At 36.0% G+C, this 18,321-nt stretch overlaps 1 protein-coding gene across 2 annotated transcripts; it reads right to left on the bottom strand.

Annotated features, from left to right (window-relative positions):
• Window positions 1-76: 76 nt before the first annotated feature.
• capn2b (calpain 2, (m/II) large subunit b) lies at window positions 77-17,092 on the bottom strand. 2 transcript variants are annotated; one of them, XM_051908014.1, is made up of 21 exons: window positions 16,737-17,092; window positions 15,632-15,701; window positions 12,249-12,367; window positions 10,640-10,773; window positions 9,411-9,579; window positions 9,094-9,177; window positions 8,924-9,009; window positions 5,983-6,051; window positions 5,716-5,876; window positions 3,381-3,550; window positions 3,231-3,242; window positions 2,907-3,118; window positions 2,242-2,278; window positions 1,605-1,670; window positions 1,466-1,523; window positions 1,326-1,390; window positions 1,133-1,201; window positions 965-1,043; window positions 744-860; window positions 482-540; window positions 77-390 (listed from the first exon to the last, which is right to left on the bottom strand). In XM_051908014.1, exons 1-21 carry the CDS (start codon window positions 16,971-16,973, stop codon window positions 367-369), a joined length of 2,097 nt encoding a protein of 698 aa, XP_051763974.1. In that variant the 5' UTR covers window positions 16,974-17,092; the 3' UTR covers window positions 77-366. The 2 variants fall into 2 exon arrangements, with proteins under 2 accessions (XP_051763974.1, XP_051763975.1); XM_051908015.1 differs by lacking the exon at window positions 3,231-3,242.
• Window positions 17,093-18,321: the final 1,229 nt, after the last annotated feature.

Here is an 18,321-nt window from a genome sequence, read left to right as displayed (position 1 = left end):
CGTTCTGCGAAGAGCCTTAAAGGGACCGGAAGTGCCTATTTAGTAACTTCCAGTCATGTACAAAAATACAAGTTCGTATCGTTTCAAAAGTGTTTAATAATGTCCTTTGGAGGGAAAAAAAAATTGCACACACTTTTTTTACACAGTGGTTAAGATTCTCCTGGTTCAATAAAGCTTCCATTTGTAAACAAAATAGTGTGGAAATATCAAACACAATAAAATCATGCAACATTTGGAAGTAAGACTGGTCAAAAGTGCAACAGACAATTTAAAAAATAAAATTAAAAAAAAAAAAAATCTTTAAAATTTTAACACATGTAATCTTAATAATTCATTTGTGAGTGGTGTGGTCTGGTGGAGAGTCTTCTAAATCATGGTAAAGTTCAGCCACTAAAAAAAAAAATACAGAAAATGTGTTTAAAATATTTGTCAACATTTAAAAAAAAAAAAAAAAAAAAAAAAATGTTATAGCATGACAAACCTGCTGAAAGTCCAGCTCAATGAAGCCAGTCTTGTGGGCATCCAGCTTTTTGAACACCCCTGGAAATGAGAGACATATTCACTAATGATCAAAAACATCTTCATCTCCAGCACTACAGGGGGCGCTGACCCTACATAAGCATGCCTATACACAATCTGCAGACATTTTCTATGCAGATTTTAGGGTCAAATCTGTTAAATCTAAATATGATGAAATGCATTCACTCCAAAATATTTGATAAACAAACACCCAAGGGACTTACGGAACATCATCTCCAGACGCATGAGGCAGGCCACAAAGTTATCAAAGTCAAGGGTCATGTCTGTCTCGGCGTAACGTGCTACCAGCAGCTGAAATATAGTGTTATTGAGACAGAAACCTAGGAGAGGAAAGAGAACATAAGCAGTGAATATTAAAAAATGCCCCCAAAATGGTATTTTTGCTTGTATATATATGCGAGTATCTGAGTCTGAATTGACTCACCGGCCTCTTTCAGTGCTAAACGCAGCTCTGGAGTGCTTATGGTTCCTGAATTATCCAAGTCATTCTTCTTGTAAATTCCCTGGGGTGATTATAAAATAAGACAACATGTTAAAAATAATGCTATATAGTTAATTATGTTATAGCCTTATGGGTTTTAGGACCTCTTACAAGGTATTTCTGCACTTTCTTCCACAGAGTAGCGAATTCTCCCAGACCCAGTTTTCCATTCCCACTGTCCTGAGATAAAGTTAAGTGAAACTTACAGTACAACAACACATCATTTTTTTGTAATTCCTGACTCAAGCACATATGTCACGTTAACACACAAAAAAAATGTAAGCAGTTGCAGCTGAGAGGATACATCCATGAGGTTCACCATGACACGACACGTCTCCAAACTGAAGCCGTCTGTCTTTATGTCAGTTCCTACAAAACAACACATAGCTCCTTAGACTCCTCCTTAGATCTTGAGTGAAAACTGAAGGATGCAAGAGTACTCACGTTTCGCAATGATTTTGTTTAAGATAGTCATGAGCTCTGTGGCGGAGATTTCCATGTCCTACCGAGAGAAGTATGCATTGGGTGTTCTGCTTTTCAGAAAATATAAATTTTTACTGCATAACAAGTTGTCTCCACTTACAGCTCCAGCAAGTTTTACGAACATGCCTCTGAATCCAGAATCAACTTCAGCGTCTGAGACAGTCTCCTGAAAACATGAGGAAGCACATTTTAAAGGAAAATTCCAGGTTAAGTATGACTTATCAGCAACATTTGTGGCAAAATGTTGATTACAACCCAAAATATTATTATTGTTATTATGATGATGATGATGATGATGATAATAATTATTTATTAATTTATTCTTGTTGTTGAAGGCAATGGAAATGCCAAGATGCAGATAAAATCTTAAAATGTGAATAAAAAACACATACTCAATTGAGGCAGATAATTTTTTTCCTCTTATCATCTGATAAGAAGACACGCTCATAAACTATGATGGAAACACATTTACCGAATAAACTCTTTGATGTGCAACAAAAAAACATGTGACTTTGACTCAATAGATCATGTGACTAGATAACTTGACTGCCTGGAAGATATGCTGCCTTGTTCTCGTGAACACATGGGAAAGAAACACTGCTTTATTCGCAAATGTTTTATGTGATATTCCAATTTTCCCTATGAACTGAATTAGCAGCTTTGGATGGAAACATAGCTAGTGTAACACTGTTGACTTTTAAAAGCATTTCATAAAAACTGTCTGTTGAGTTACTTACATCAGGTAATTCAGCATCCACAGGGTCATCACATGGTCTAGGAGAAAACATAAGATTATCCAATCAAATAAATTCATAACCAAGTATTTGAAATAAAAATACATACAGTTGCATATTGGCATTAAAGGCACAGTATGTAAGTTTCGCCGCTAGAGGTTGCTTATTCAAAACAACAACAAAGGCATAGCTTCATGACACATGAATGAGCGTGGAATCATGGGAGTTGTTTTCTTAACCGCCACAGCTGATGGATAGCAATCTGACGGGACTCAGGCAGAAATCATGTTCATGATTTCTTCATATTCATAATGTTACTGTGGTATGAAGAAGGGTGGGGCCAATAGCCTGGGACATTTTATGCTGCTGATTTTATTGTGCTTATTTGCCACAGTTGGCCACTGCTGCTCCTTTTGTTTTGCTGTTTATGTTTATTTTAAGATTAAAGTTAAAATTAAAGTTACGTTTAACGTCATTGACAGGGGATTCAATGACATGGGCCATTACACTGGTTAAAATTGCTGATTTCTCTGGATTTAAACATTCTTGGAAACATTTGGGTCAATGTAAGTACAACATTGTTCTAGTGGTTTTTGGATATTTTGATCCAAAAATCTTACATATTGTGCCTTTAAGTAGGGAAACCCCACACAGATTTGATACTTTACAGTGTTTCAGTCTGTTTTTCAGAAAAGACGCGAAGGCAAAAGTCTCCATCCTTGTTGGGTTCGAAGGTGGATGGCACAACAAGGTACTCTCCTGGAGGCAATTTGAAGCGTGTGCAGACCTCCCTCAGGTTAATGAAAGTCTCAGAGCGAGCTTTCTGTCCGTGCGTCAGGAAGAAGTTCTTATCGAGGTGCACGTCCCGCTGACCCTGAAACTGATGGAGACAAAGGACAATCAGCGAGACAGAAAGGCTGTGACTAATGTGAACTCTCATATATGATTGGTCAAGAGAAAAGTCACCCCCCTCTTTGTAGTTTATTGCTTACCTGAGGAGGTACCTGTGGAAGCAAACAAAAAAACGTTTATTTGAATGTCGTTCAAATGTAATCTGGGAGTTCTATTGAAGTACTTGTGTTCCTTTCCTCTCCATCCATCATAATCACAATGTTTAGACTGCTCTTTGTGTCTCCACCCACCTCATAAATAGCAAAGCCGATAGTGTGCATGTCCTCTCCCATTTTCCTCAGGCGGCGCCGGTTCTTCTGGATCAGACCGACAACGAAACTGCAGCCCACCTCATTATCATTTGGATCGTCATCTTCGTCACTCAGCTTAATCACATATTGAGGATTCATCCAGAATGTGTCTGAGCAATGAATGGATGCAGCCGTCAGCAATATTATTAAATAAACCAAACCAAATGATCTTTGTAACACTAAGATGCGGATAAAATCTTAAAGGGTCATGACATGGACTTTTAAAATTATTTTAATATATTCCTTGAGGTTCACTTATAATTTAGAGATGCACCGATGAATCAGCCAACAATCAGTATCAGCCAATAAAAGCTATTATTATCTGTTCTTTGTTTAAAAACAGCCGATGATCAGGGTCGATTATATCCTGTGAATCAAAAGGGTGCGGAAAAACGTGTTCAAACGGCAACTCATACATACTGTGTGTGACGAAAATCTCTCTTGTGATTTAGTTAATGTGACAATAATGCATTAACAGTTAAAAAAAACAACGTTAAAGCAGGCTGTTTTTGAACCTTTGAATCACCCGTAGTTCAAGCCAAGGTTGTTAGGTCTTCGTTTTTTTTTTTGTTGTTGTTTGTTTTTTTGCTACATCAAACATTATTAGTAGCGCCTCCCATCCAATAATCGCAAAGAGCTTTGTTCTTTGTTACTTCTGATAAAAAAGTCTTAGTTTTTAAATTCTGTCCATTTTATCACGAAATTCAAACAATAAATAGCATTTTGACGCTCTTAAATGTGATGTGACAGATCGCTGCGGCACCAGAGTCAAGTCTTACAGAGTCAAGTATAACAAGTCTTTTCTTCCACATTAAAACAAGTTATATCTCGAAAAACAAGCATGAACATCAAAAGGTATGTTGAAAGATACAGTACAACTTACCAAAATGTATCATGTCTCATGTAATCACTTAATCTGTGTTTTAACCGCGGAAAGACGTCAATAAAACAGCTTGTGAACAATATGTCACATCATGTCACGTTTACCTCAGGAAAGTTTTCCAATGTTCACAGCAGTGTTGCCAATTGCTTTCAGTTGAAAGTAACTAAAACTAGTAGCTAAATGTCACCAGATGACATCATAATGGCAAATTCATTGATCTATATAAATATGAATATAGATCAGTGGGCAAAATAAGATTCTAGATAAGGTTTGTTCAAAAAGTTGTTAGATTTGTCCCTAAACTTTTGAAAAAAAGTTTCAAAAGGGGCGGTGAAGTTACTAAATCTAGTGACAAAATCTCTAAATTGGCAACACTGGTTCACAGTTCCTTAGTTAGGAAAAAAAAAAAATAGAGTGCTTACTGTTAATTTTATGTTTGAATAAATTTGCCATGAAGTCAACTGCTTTTGAAAACTATACCTAATGAAGTTTTATACAAACATTTCATTATTATTATTATTTATTATTATTATTATTATTATATCTGAAAATAAACAGGAGCTGAATATAATACCTCTGTTGTTAACTGTAACCTCTAATATTATAGTGTACCAAATGAGAGGGTTCCCTGTATAGTTTGCAACATTATTTGGGAGAGATTTTTTTTCAAACTATCGGCATGACCGACATCATTCTGAATAATCAGCTATTGGTATCGGCGGAGAAATTTAGTATCGGTGCATCTCTACTTATAATGTTAATAATGTTTTTTGCACACACAAAAATATATATATATTTGCAGTAAAACGATTATTAGGAGCCGGACTGGACACCCCTGGTGTAGACAGTGTCACTGATTATAATGGGTTCTATTTGCATTTGACGTGACGCTTACATCCAGTGTAGGCAAATGTCAGCCATTAAGCATTTGGCCATTAAGCCAGTGGGCGGGGCCTATGGTGCAATGATGTATAACTATTTGTCAAATGTATTTGCTTGTGTGACATAGCATTATCCAAACGAGCCATTTTTGGAGGATGTTTAAATGGTACAAAGACCTCTTATATGTCAAAAGATCAAGGCAAATGTGATTTCTTATGTCATGGCCCCTTTAAAATGCGCATAAAAGAACATATGCACTTAATTGAGTTGGATAATTTTTCTATCCACTAAGAAAACATGCGCATAAAACTGCAATGGAAACACATTTACTGAATAAATTCCACGATGCGCAACAAAAAAAACTCAATGAATGAAAGCAGCGTCTAGCTATATTATAAAAAAAAAAAAAAACAACAACCAAACTTTGTCCATGTGAATCATTTTTTGTAATGAAATCTGAATCTGATTCACGATGCTTTATGGTGTGTTTGCGGTTCTTTTGTGGCTTACAAGGGTTGTTTCTGCAGCCCCCAGCGGTGGAGCCTTTCCTCCAAGTGCCGTCGTGGTTTGTCACGGCCCAGTGTTTTACCGAATCGCTAGTGATGGCGTCCGGGGTCAGAGTGCAGATCTCTATACGAGAGTAATGGCTCAGGAAATCTGAGAATGACATCCTGAACAAACAGAGAAAACATATTATACGTATGATATAATATAATGTATGAAAAAATTTTAATGTCCTATATTGTAGTTGTAAATACAGCAAGCTTGTAAACGCACCAGAATTCACCATCCTCAGCGCAGACGTTCGGCCGCTCTGAAGCCGCAACACTGTTCCATTCAGATGAACTAAAGGAAAAAGTAATAAACAATTCAGATAACCATCCGCAGTTTAGTGTGTTATAGCGATGCTATCATCTCCAAATGAGTTCCAAAGTACTCCATAAAAAACTATGAATTCAACAGAAGCCATATTCTACACTTCTATCCACAGTCAAGATTTCTTGCACCACAAACAGTCATGTGCATTTTACATACTCTCATTGACCCTTAAAATGAAATAGTTTTTTTGCACTGTACATTTAAATCTTCTGACCTCTGTTATAAATGACTAACTTCCAAATACTGTCATAATTCACACTGTTGTTCAACAGGGGCGACTAATGAATTCTGGATAGGCCACATATGGAAATGTGGACGGTTATATGTTTATCTAATTTTAGCTGATGAAAATAAAATAAAAACTGCACTACAAAGTCCAAATTTAAACCAAATATTCAACAATTATCTGTTACATTCCTGTATTGTTTCCCGAGTTTTGTGTTGTAGGACTTTTATTTTGAAGTGTATTTTCTGATCCCCTTGTTTGAGTGTTTCAACAGAGATTGTATATTACAGGGAGATGAGAGGGTCTGTATCATTGGAAAAAGCTTAATCACGTGCGGCACCTCTCAGCCTATTGTGCCTAATGGCAGTGACATCAGTGCCCGCCGTTCAAAACTCCTTTGCTGCGTACCGCCTATGCGTACCACCAGAGCCGGAGTGTTAGGATTAGCCGTTACGCATTTTTGGATAAAGGTTGCAGGCTTGCCTTCCAGTGGCTTTGGTTTCAACCCCTGTGATTTGTTCCTGTTTCCTTTGTTTCTATTGCTGCTTTGTTTGTTACCATAGTTTCCCTTGTTTGTTTCCATGGCGATTAATCACCTCCACCTGTTTCTTGTTAGTGCCTTGTTATCTTGTTAGCTCCTCTGTATTTAGCTGTATTTATAGCTCTGTGTTTCAGTCTTTGTTTGTCAGTCACTGTCTTTACATCTCCCTTGTAAAATTGTTGCGTTTGTTTCTGCCTTGTTTGAAATAGTGTTTTTGCTAGTGATGATGAAATGAAGCTTTGCGAAGCATCGAAGCTTTCCCCTCAACTGTATCGTAAAAAGGTTCATTACTTGAAGCTTTTCAAAACGGTGCACACTAACGACATTTTGTGGTCAAAAGGTGGAAAACGCTGCCTGTGCGTCCCAGACAACCCAGCCATTTTTGGACTGTTTCATGTAATAAATCAGTTTGTGCTACGAAAAGTGTATAAAACAATGAAAAAATAGTCTGTCACATGTCATGTTACTCACACAATTTGAATAAATGAGTTTGTGAATACATATCTGGGGAAAAAATAGGCAAGTTTAGGCATGTATTATCAAAATAGAATGGTCAGTTAAAGTACTTATGAACTGGGAATAAATACAAACTGATACATGCTCCGAAACAAAAGATCTGTAAAGCTTCGAAGCTTCATGAAGCAGTGCTTTGAAATCGCCCGTCACTAGATATTGTTGAATTAAGGTTTTGAACCACTGTAGTCACATGAACTTTTTTAGTCATGTGGTTGTGTGCGAAAACGAAGCTTCAGACGTCACAGATCATGTGGTTATGGCAAAATTACTCAAGCTCCAGTACAGCGCTTCACTGTGAGATGTTTTGTTTTTTTAAAACAAGCTTCAAAGTTTGGTGTCAAATGTCACATAACTAGTTTTTGCTTGGATTTCTTCTGCCTGGTTTTATGTTATGTTTCTTGTTTGGACTTCCCATATCCGCACCATAGCTTGCATTTACTCCGTTTATCTTTTTTTCTAAAATAAACTTTACTGCAATTGGATCCACTTCTCTTCCTTGCCGCCACCTGACAACATCAACGTTTAACAAAAACTGTCATCTGAAATAACACAGAGTAAACATTGGGTCTTACTCTTTAATATTTTGTGTGGATTATTTGTATATGTGTGCACACATGAGAACTTCTCATGAAAAATGTCCCCTAATTCACAAGTGCATACGCATATGAATTTCTAATGTTAATGAATTTGGAGTATTCTAATTGAGGGAGGTTGTGTCCAAGGTTAGTAATTTGCATAAAACACAGCTGTCTCCATATAAGGGCTTTCCACACCTTTCTTTCACAGACTTTTGGTGCTCTTAACAAGCATATGACACTCTCTGAAGACAGAAAGATCCTCGAGCAATGGCAATGTGCCATCCTAAAAAAAAGTTCAAACACCTTTTATACAGACCCAGATTACAGACCTCTCATTAGCCAGCTGTACTTACACATTTCTGCACAGGAATCTTGCAGCTCAAGCAATAATGCAGCTTTTCTAAAGGCCTATTTACATCAAGGTTGATAGCTATAACGATAATGATTAAGATATAGTTCTAAAAGTCCTTCTAAAAATATGTTTCAATGCTTTTGCATTCACCTGAGAAACTTTGCCTTCATAAGGTTTGAAAACGAATGCAAAGTTTATCAAAGTAATGCAAACATTTTGCGAGGGAACGCAAAACATTGTGAAAGAAAGCAAAAGCTTTGAAATATAATTTTTCCTCCAAGTTCATATTTTTTTCCATCACCATGTCCGTTTAGGAGGTCCGTATGAGGACACCCAGAGTATGTGATTTTTGCGTACATGTGGTTTCCGTTGTCCTACCTTTTTCGTAAATGTAGAATAGATTTTAGTTCGAAAGTTATTGATGAATCATGATTTTTTTGTGAAAACATTTGTACACAGATTTTACGCACTAACACATGCGTAAAAATTTTGCAACAGTTTTTCGTCAAATTTTTAGTCAACAATTTCTGAATAACTTTTGCTATTTCAGTTACGTTTAGCAAATTATATTAGTATACCGATGAACTTAAATTGTATCTCTGGTGCTGGAGGTAATCAAACCGTACTTGTCACTCCAGGCTCCGGTCCACTCCACCTGCCCCCAAGGGTTGCGCATACGAACCAGCTTCTCCTTGCGGCCACGATAGTTCACCTGAAGCAAAATAGCATGTACTCTATTGACAAAATGTAATAATTCTGTCATTAAAAAAGAGCCTGCCAATAACTTTATTCATACCTCTGTTGCCCCCGTGAGTGAGTAGGCATGGCCTTTCACCAGCTTCTGACGGGTGACGGCTTCTGAATCAGCAGCACTAGTGATCTACATCATAGAATTAAGCATTAAACAGGGATATCTAACAAAGGGCGGAGCTTATGACCCAGAAGTTATTTCCAGCTTGAGTTCAAATGCTGTTTAACTTTTTGGTGTCATTATTCTGGTGAAATTTGTTCTGTAAAAAGTTATTTGATGCTCAATTAAATATGAACACACACAGATTTACATAAAACACTAGTAATTTATGAGTGTCGTGAGTGTAGGCAGTGGAATCTCACATCGATGGAGCAGCCTAGCAAAGCTCCAGCCTCCAGGGCTTTCTGGATGATCTGAAACATGTTGGATGGCGGTTTACTTAGGTCGTAGTTCTCAGCAATGCCTCCAGTGAAATCCTCAAAACCCTCACTGGTGGATCCTCCAGACAGGGCTTCATAACAGCCGTTCACTCTGCCAGAAACAATAAAACGCACCGTTAGAGCTATGAAACGACATGTACGCACATGTCTTTGACTTTCATTTGAAAAACTATTTAAGCACTATAAGCCAGTCTCATTTAGAGAAACTGTAATTGTAAATCCTATTAAACAACATGTTTGATACTATACAAAGATTGTAGGCCAAAACACAGAAACAAATCAGTTCATTTATAGCCAATGACTGATGATTGTTTAGGCTTTTACAAACGTGCCAGAATCATAAACTTTTCTTGGTCACAGAGCTTATTTTCTGCAATAATCCATAAGCCAATGGAAAAATCCTATTGGGTTTTTGTCGAGGAACGAGGGTGATGCTAACTTCTGGGTCAGCCTACAAAAATTCGTCATCACTGCAGCACTCTATTTAATTCCTATAATAAATGCTCATGCATGACGTCACCGCTTGTGGGAGGGGCAATTCCCATAATTCACATGGGGGTTCCAAAATTAGTAGGCCACATGCAACAAACAACAGGTGTTAACATTATGTGTTCGGCTGGCAATGATAACAGCAAAGAATAAGAGAAATATAGCAAGGGAGTGAAAAGCTAGACCGTGGTTAAAACCATACTACACAAAATGTCACACCCTTATTACAGGAATACACCTGCTGTGGGTAAAGCCTTCTGTACTTGTATGCAAAGTTCAGCAACCACTTTTTTTGGGGACTAGACGTTTCATTGGCAAATGCATTAAATATATTTATATATTAAATTAAAATTCTTTAGAAATGTTAATAATTAATACAAAAATTAATTAGATTTTTTTCACATTTAAATATTGAATTTATTAAAATTGAATGTGATGCCACATTTACAACAACAACAACAACAAAAAACTAGTAAAAACAATTTACTAGTGAGTAATCAAATCAACTGACAACCCTAAAGGAAAACACTTGTTTATCCTGTTGTTTTTTCTTAGAAAGTAAGTTCCACAAATAAGCTGAGTTTCTGGTTCAGGCAGTTGTCAGATAACTGCTGTGAGTAATAGTCTTCCAAACACAAGAACACAAGAAAAAACAAACTAACTTAGCATAGGCCTTCTCCAGCAGGGCGCTCCAGAATTCGTTTCCCTCGGCGGAGTGAACAAACACCAGCTCACCGTCTTTCACTGGCAGCCGATCGTCAATAACAACATCCACCCACTCGCCAAACTGCCAGAACTAAAGAATAGAGGGTGCAGACTCAAACTCAAAATGTGTGTTAAACTGCAAAGACATCAATATATAAACTTACAGTCAAACTCTGCATTAAAGGTAATAAGAAAATCTAACAAAAAAGTGCTTTTCTGGGCACACAGTACCATATATTTGGACTTTTGAACTATGTATTGCCTTGGTTTTTAGCCATATAATATGCTACTACCATGTTTTGTTGTCATGTACTTTGGTATATATACACTAGCATTTAAAAGTTCACCAAGGCTGCTTTTATTTGATCAAATATATAGCAAAAACTGATACAGTATATTGTGAAATATTTTTTACAATATAATATTTATTTAAAATAACTGTTTTCTGTGTTAATATATGTGACCCTGGACCACAAAACCAGTCGTAAGTCGCATGGGTATGTTTGTAGCAATGGTTTTGTGGTCCAGGGTCACATATTTTAAAAAGTAATTTATTCCTGTGATCAAAACTGATTTTCAGCATCATTACTCCAGTCTCCAGTGTCACATGATCCTTCAGAAATCATTATAATATGCTGATTTGCTGCTCAAGAAACATTTATTATTATTATCAATGTCAAAAACAGTTGTGCTTCTTAATAAAAAAAAAACAGGATTCTCTGGTGACTAGAAAGTTTAAAAGAACAGCAACTATTTAAAGAAATATAGTACTATTACTAAAATTATATAATACTATGATTTTTTGGATATGAACTATGTATTAACATGACTTTTTTGGGCCTATTATATTACTATGTTTGTTTGTTTTTTCCTGGAACATGTACTATAGTATTACCATGTTTGTTCAGACATGTTTTTTGAATATGGTGCTAAGGTGTTTTGGACATTTGCTATGGTAATAATGTAATACAATATATTTTAGGTACCATGGTAATACAATAGTATTCCTTGTTGTAGCACAAACATAATGGTAGATGAATATAGTTTGCATGATATACTGTATATAAAATGTACCATGGTATTATCGTTAAATACCATCACTGTACCACCACAGTATTTTAAAGGGATAGTTCACACAAAAATACAAATTCTGTCATCATTTACTCACCTTCAAATTGTTCTAAACCTGTATGAGTTTCTTTCTTCTGCTGAACACAAAAAATATATATATATTTTGAAGAATGTCGGTAAGAGTTTCTGGTCCCCCATTGAAAATACTATAGAAATCAATGGTTGCAAACATTCTTCAAAATATCTTCTTTTGTGTTCAGCAGAAGAAAGAAACTCATACATGTTTGGAACAACTTGAGGATGAGTAAATGATGACAGAATTCTCATTTTTGGGTGAACTATCTCTTTGTTATGTACTTAGCATAATAATACAATTATATGCAATAGGCAACAAACCACTCCAGAAAAATAATGTATGCATTGTTCATTATCATGCTAATGAATTTATATTGTAACATGAACACCAATGCATAGTGACATATTTACTGCAGATACCTGGAAATGGAAGATTCCAGCATAATTGTCACCAAAGCCCTGTCCGCCGGGCACCACTCGGGCCAGAACTTCTTCATTCAGGGTCAGGGAGGCAATGGCCGCTAGCAGCCAGCAGTCACCTGAGATAAAGAGAGACAGGAAGTGAGAATGTGATGTTTCACTGTGTGTTTACAACAGCTCTGTGGTCTGGAGCTGAAACATGCCACATAGAGGTTTGTATTCACTAAAGTCTTTTTTAGATATGTAATATGGTATGTATATATATATATATATTTGCATTTGCATTTGGAATGCAACTTTAATGCCATTCAAATGCCTGCAGGCAAACAAGAAAAGACACATTTTGAGGGATACACATTAAACTCATGATCGAATCAGAGCAGCCATTGAGTGCCACTGTGGTTTTAATGTCACGCAAGTGGTGAGCTGCAAGTCTGAGAAAGCAGATGCATGTAGAAATACAGAGACTTGAATCCACCCTCCTCGAGAGACAATAGGCTGCTTTTCCTGCAGTCTGACACATGTATCACATTAAGCGTGCGTGTTTTTAATGCAAGACTCTACAGGATAAATAATGCCAGGTTTTCCTCTCTTTAACTGCAGTCTTTAATAACAAGAACGGTTCTGTTCAAAATCCCTCTGGCTAGTTTCTACATTGGGTGGTTTGGATTATGTGTTTGGCTCAGTAAATCAGTCAGGAATGAGGCAAAAGAAAGTGAGATTGTGTGTAGAAACGGAGTGTGTTGTTACTAAAGTTACCAGCGTGAAGCTACAAGAGAGACGTAAACGGTACGAGCCTTCAGTTGCTATTTTAGGATTGTTTATATACTGTTATAGTATTTTTGGCTGTTATTTTTATATTTTCATTTTATGTTTTTAGTTTCATTTTATTTTAAATTTTAGTTGTTTTGTTGAGATTTTGTCATTTTTAGCTAGCTTTATTTTTATTTTAGTTTTTGTTTTAGTAATTTTACTTTTTTCTTTCAGTTAGTTGCAAAGTCAACATTTCTAATTTTCCTTTTAAGTTAATTTTTTTTTTGCATCTAATTTTTAATATTATTTTATTTCAGTAAGCGAAAACAAGTCTTAGTTAACAATAATAACAATGGATTGAGCTCTAGGTTAAAAGCATCCTTCAAATACTGACCCGCCCTTATTCTAGGAATTACACTGTGTGAGTGTACCGTACTTTTGGACACGAACTATGTATTGCCTTGGTTTTTAGCCATATAATACGCTATTACCATTTTTGTTTTGTTTTTTTGTAACACTTTACAATAAGGTTCATTAGTTAAACATTAGTTAATATATTAACTAACATGAACTAACCATGAGCAATACATTTGTTACTGTATTTACTAATCTTGGTTAACGTTAGTTAATGAAAATACAGTTGTTCTTTGTTTGTTCATGTTAGTTCACAGTGCATTAACTAATGTTAACAAGATTTTAATAATGTATTAGTAAATGTAGAAATTAACATTAACAAAGATTAATAAATGCTGTTTAAAGTGCAGTTCATTATTAGTTCATGTTAACTAATGTACTTAACTAATGTTAATTAATGAACCTTATTGTAAAGTGTTACCGTTTTTTTTTTTTGTTTTTTTTTCATGTACTATGATTTTACCAAATACACTACCATTTAAAAGTTCACCAAGGCTGCTTTTATTTTATCAAATATATAGCAAAAACTGATACATTGTGAAATATTTTTACAATATTAAAATAACTGTTTTCTGTGTTAATATATGTGACCCTGGACCACAAAACCAGTCATAAGTCACACGGGTATATTTGTAGCAATAGCAATTGTATGGGTCAAAATTATCGATTTTTCTTTTATGCCAAAAATCATTAGGATATTAAATAAAGATCATATTCCATGAAGATATTTAGTAAATTTCCTATATATCAAAAATTTATTTTTGTGAGTGGATATGCATTGCTAAGGACTTCGTTTGGACAACTTTAAAGGCGATTTTCTCAATATTTTGATTTTTTTGCACCCTCAGATTACAATCTCTACCAAATAATGTCCTATCCTAACAAACCACACATCAATGGATTTATTTAGCTTATTTATTCAGCTTTCAAATGATGTATAACAAAAAAAAAAAAAATTAAAAAATTAAAAAAAAATTGACCCTTATGACTGGTTTTGTGGTCCAGGGTCACATATTTTAAAAAGTAATTTATTCCTGTGACCAAAGTCAACATTTCTAATTTTCCTTTCAAGTTTAATTTGTTTTTGCATCTAATTTTTAAAATTATTTTATTTCAGTGGGCGAAAACAAGTCTTAGTTAACAATAATAACAATGGATTGAGCTCTAGGTTAAAGGCATCCTTCAAATACCGACCCGCCCTTATTCTAGGAATTACACAATTAACCAGGTGCATTGCAGAAGCTTTGTAGAATTATCAACGGGCTTCACAGGATTTACAAGCATTGCGTAATATGCAATCAAACATTTATTTTTTTCAAATAACGAGTAAAGTAAGGGGCGCTTACGTGACACCGCTTTCAAAAAAAAGTTTAATGCGTTTTGGTCTTTCATTTACACAACAACAGCATTTTGGGGACCTGAAACTTTTGAAAACTGGATTCGAAGTTCAAGTTATTGAAAACAATACCGTTATCATCTCTGTGAAAACTACAAAAACACAAATTTGTGAAAACGTTAACGTCATGCGCATGCGTATTACATGTTTAGTCTATAGCCGCGTAGTTTCTTTACAAAGTGACATCGCCAACTACTGGCCTGGCATGAATAATGCAGCAATTTTAGTCGTTTCACGGATCCGTGTGAACGGGGATCGTTTTGACAATGTCGTCGTCTGTACGTGACAAAACACAGGAAAATTCATTTTTTCAGTCAATTCATGTCAGAAATGTAACATTCAGGTGCGCAACACACCATTTTGAAGTGTAAATGCACTTTTGCCACATTAAAAAGCACATTTTTGTAGTACAGCCTATTTGTTGTTGCATGCAAACTATGTTGGTGGCATAAATAAGAGGCCCAGAGCACAAAACAGCACTTCTAAAGTAAAAATATCTTAGGAGAGAGTCCCAGTCAGATGATGGTGAAAAGTATTGGGGAAAGTTACTTTTAAAAGTAATGAGTTTCAATATTGTGTTACGTTTGTGCACATTATGCTGAATTACTGGTTAAGGCTGTTAAAACGTTAAACACACACACAATATTGACTTGCAGGTATCCTATGTTTAAAGAATTAAGATAAGGAGAGGAGAATGAGAAGAGATATGACTCAGTCTGTATTGTTGACCTGGAGACACGGTCTGTATAATGAAAAGGTTCACATTTAGACAAACATGGAGCATTAGCACACAGAATCTCATAATTAATTTTCCTTTTACCCAAAGCTCCTTGACAGATATCCGTTCGTGTCGCTCCACCGATGATGAATTGTGGTTTCGAGCACAGCTCCTGCAAACGACACCAAGAACAGCCATGTTTGAAATGCAGTATCATAGCATGCAATCAATATTATTATTATAATAGCGTGACATGATAAGTCACCTGAAATTTGCGTTAATGAAACATTGTAATAATGTAATCAAAGTGGAAAGGAAAGCATATACACAAAACAATAAGACTGTATTTATTTACATTTCATATTGGATTCCGTATTCTAATAAAATGCATTTACTGATAAAAATGTTCTGCATTATCTATGTGAACAATGGGACTGAATGGAGTAGAATGAACAGAATGCATTATGGGAATTATTTGGGTCTGACTATAAGAAGTCATAAAATATGAGTGTATGCAAGTTTTATAATGGTTTTCAAAGATGTTTAACTATAAAAGTTAGTCAGACGCTTGCAAACCGAAATAGCCTCAAGTAACTATAGCAACAGTAATTATCAGATGTGACATAGGCAAAAAAAGCCGTTAAGACTTTTGGCTCTAAACGACCATTTGTGCTTCCAGGAACGTTAAAATAACGTGTGTTCAAAGTTATCTGGTGTTTCTAATGTTTCCTTAACGTTCGCATAACTAAGAAAAAACGTTTTTAAACATTTAAAACAAAACAGGACGTTTTGAACGTTCAGGAAACATTCAGAAATAACGTTTTCATAACTTAACGTTTTCATAATATTAGCAAAACGTTCTTAGAAAATATTTTTGTTAGCATATCATTTCCACACTGTTCTCCAGTTGAGAGAACTGTTTTGGTACCGCTTTAAAACGCAACGCTTAATGACGCGATCCTAAAAACAGCAGACGCAACAGCGAGACGTCAGTCGGATGCATTTGTAGGCATATTAAAAACAGCGCAGACATAACGAAAGAACGCGACTTAAATAAGTAGCATATGTATGAAAACTCTCCTTCGAAGTGAAATGGATTAAAACGGCCCAACTAAAACGCAATTAATAAGAGTTTAAAAAGGCACGATTTCCCGTTTAACCATTAACTATGCCCTCAGTATTAAAACTTCCCATACTGAAACCATACCCCGGGTCTTTTCCATACTAGTCCTCTGGTTTTGTACGAGCTGGGTCCAAGTTCTTTAAAGCCCAGGGATTCGGGTGCGGCTGGGAAAGACGGGTCTGAGAACAGGGTCCCTTTGCTGAGACACTGGCTCCTGAGCGCCTCAAAGTCCTGGTTGAGGTATTTAGTGGCATTTGCGTTAGTTCCAAACCCTGCAGCCTGCGCTCTCTTCTTGGCCAGGGTAGAGGCGACTCCTGACATTTTCCACTTCTGAAGAGCCAAAAAAATCTGAGAAATGTAAAAATGTCTTGATCCTTCAACTTAGATTGCTGTGACTCTCCGCCCCAAACTTTTCAGGCGTGGTCAGGCTGTCATGAGCGAGTTATTGCGAGTTTTTTACGCACGCAGTGAAGAACAGGAAGAGTATAAAAAAAGTGCGTTAACATAAAAACACTGACAGCTACTGTATCGCTGCTACAACAATGACCATCATATCTGACTGATCGAGAGTTATTGTTGCTGTGTTTAGTAGCCTATTATACTAACCAATAAATATAAACGACTATTTGGTCTACGTTTCAAATAATATCTTATTGTTGACATAATATAGCCTACTTTTATTTGGCACTGCGGCGAAACGGCTATATAAATGACATTATTAAAGGACCTTTGAGTTAAAAAGATACTTGTGCGCACATAACTTAGCCTATATTTGTCCATACATGTTCATATTGATATTTTCTTCGTAACGGTGGAGTTGAAAGCCAAAGATTATAGATAGGGACTTTGTGAAAGCTCAATACTCGTTCGGCTACACAAAAGCGCCACCTGTCGGATTTTAAAGGCGGTGCAGACAGAGCGTTGATTTATACACATGATGTATATGTTTTGATTAATGTTTATAAAATTACATGTCAATTAAGCAGATTTATTGCTTGAGCGCCGAATTATATAGCACTCCTGGATAGACCCATAGACTGTAAAAAAAAAATAGGACAGACCATGAAAATTCTCAAAAGAAGTTTTGCTTTCCCTTGGGTGGAGCTTGAAGTCCTGCTCCCCCTCGCTGGATGCAATGGGTGGAGCTGGACGGTCCAACCACACCCTAACCCTACCCATAACCCTATAGCTAAACATAACTCCACCCATTATTAGGTCGTCAGAGGTGGAGCTAGACGTCGTTTCTGCACTGAGCGCCACTTCAGCGATCTCAACAAGGAAATGAAATTAGAGTTTACTTTATGTAGCCTATCTACGGAGCCCCGGACATGACATGCAGGAAAAAAAACAGTAGTCTAAATCGTGCGCACGATTTACTATTTCGTTCCCTCGATTTATAAATGATGCGCATAATTTTTTTTCTTGCATGTCATGTGCGGTGCTCCGTATCTATGTGGGAGGGGAAGTTAGTGTTTTAGCTGTGAAAATAGTTGACCCTATACCAACAAAAAAAAAATGCAATATACATAAAATAAAGTACTATAGCCTATAAAACAATAAACCAATCCAGAAAATTGGAAATGCCTTTTGCATAAACGTTTGGTGATGTAATTTAAGCATATGATTAAATATTTGAAATTTGTTAGGCAGCACAATTTGTAGTAGGCTA

Source organism: Ctenopharyngodon idella, chromosome 10 (genome assembly GCF_019924925.1).
Source record: "Ctenopharyngodon idella isolate HZGC_01 chromosome 10, HZGC01, whole genome shotgun sequence".
NCBI classification, from domain to species: Eukaryota; Metazoa; Chordata; class Actinopteri; order Cypriniformes; family Xenocyprididae; genus Ctenopharyngodon; species Ctenopharyngodon idella.
This window is presented reverse-complemented; position numbering and strand designations above follow the sequence as displayed.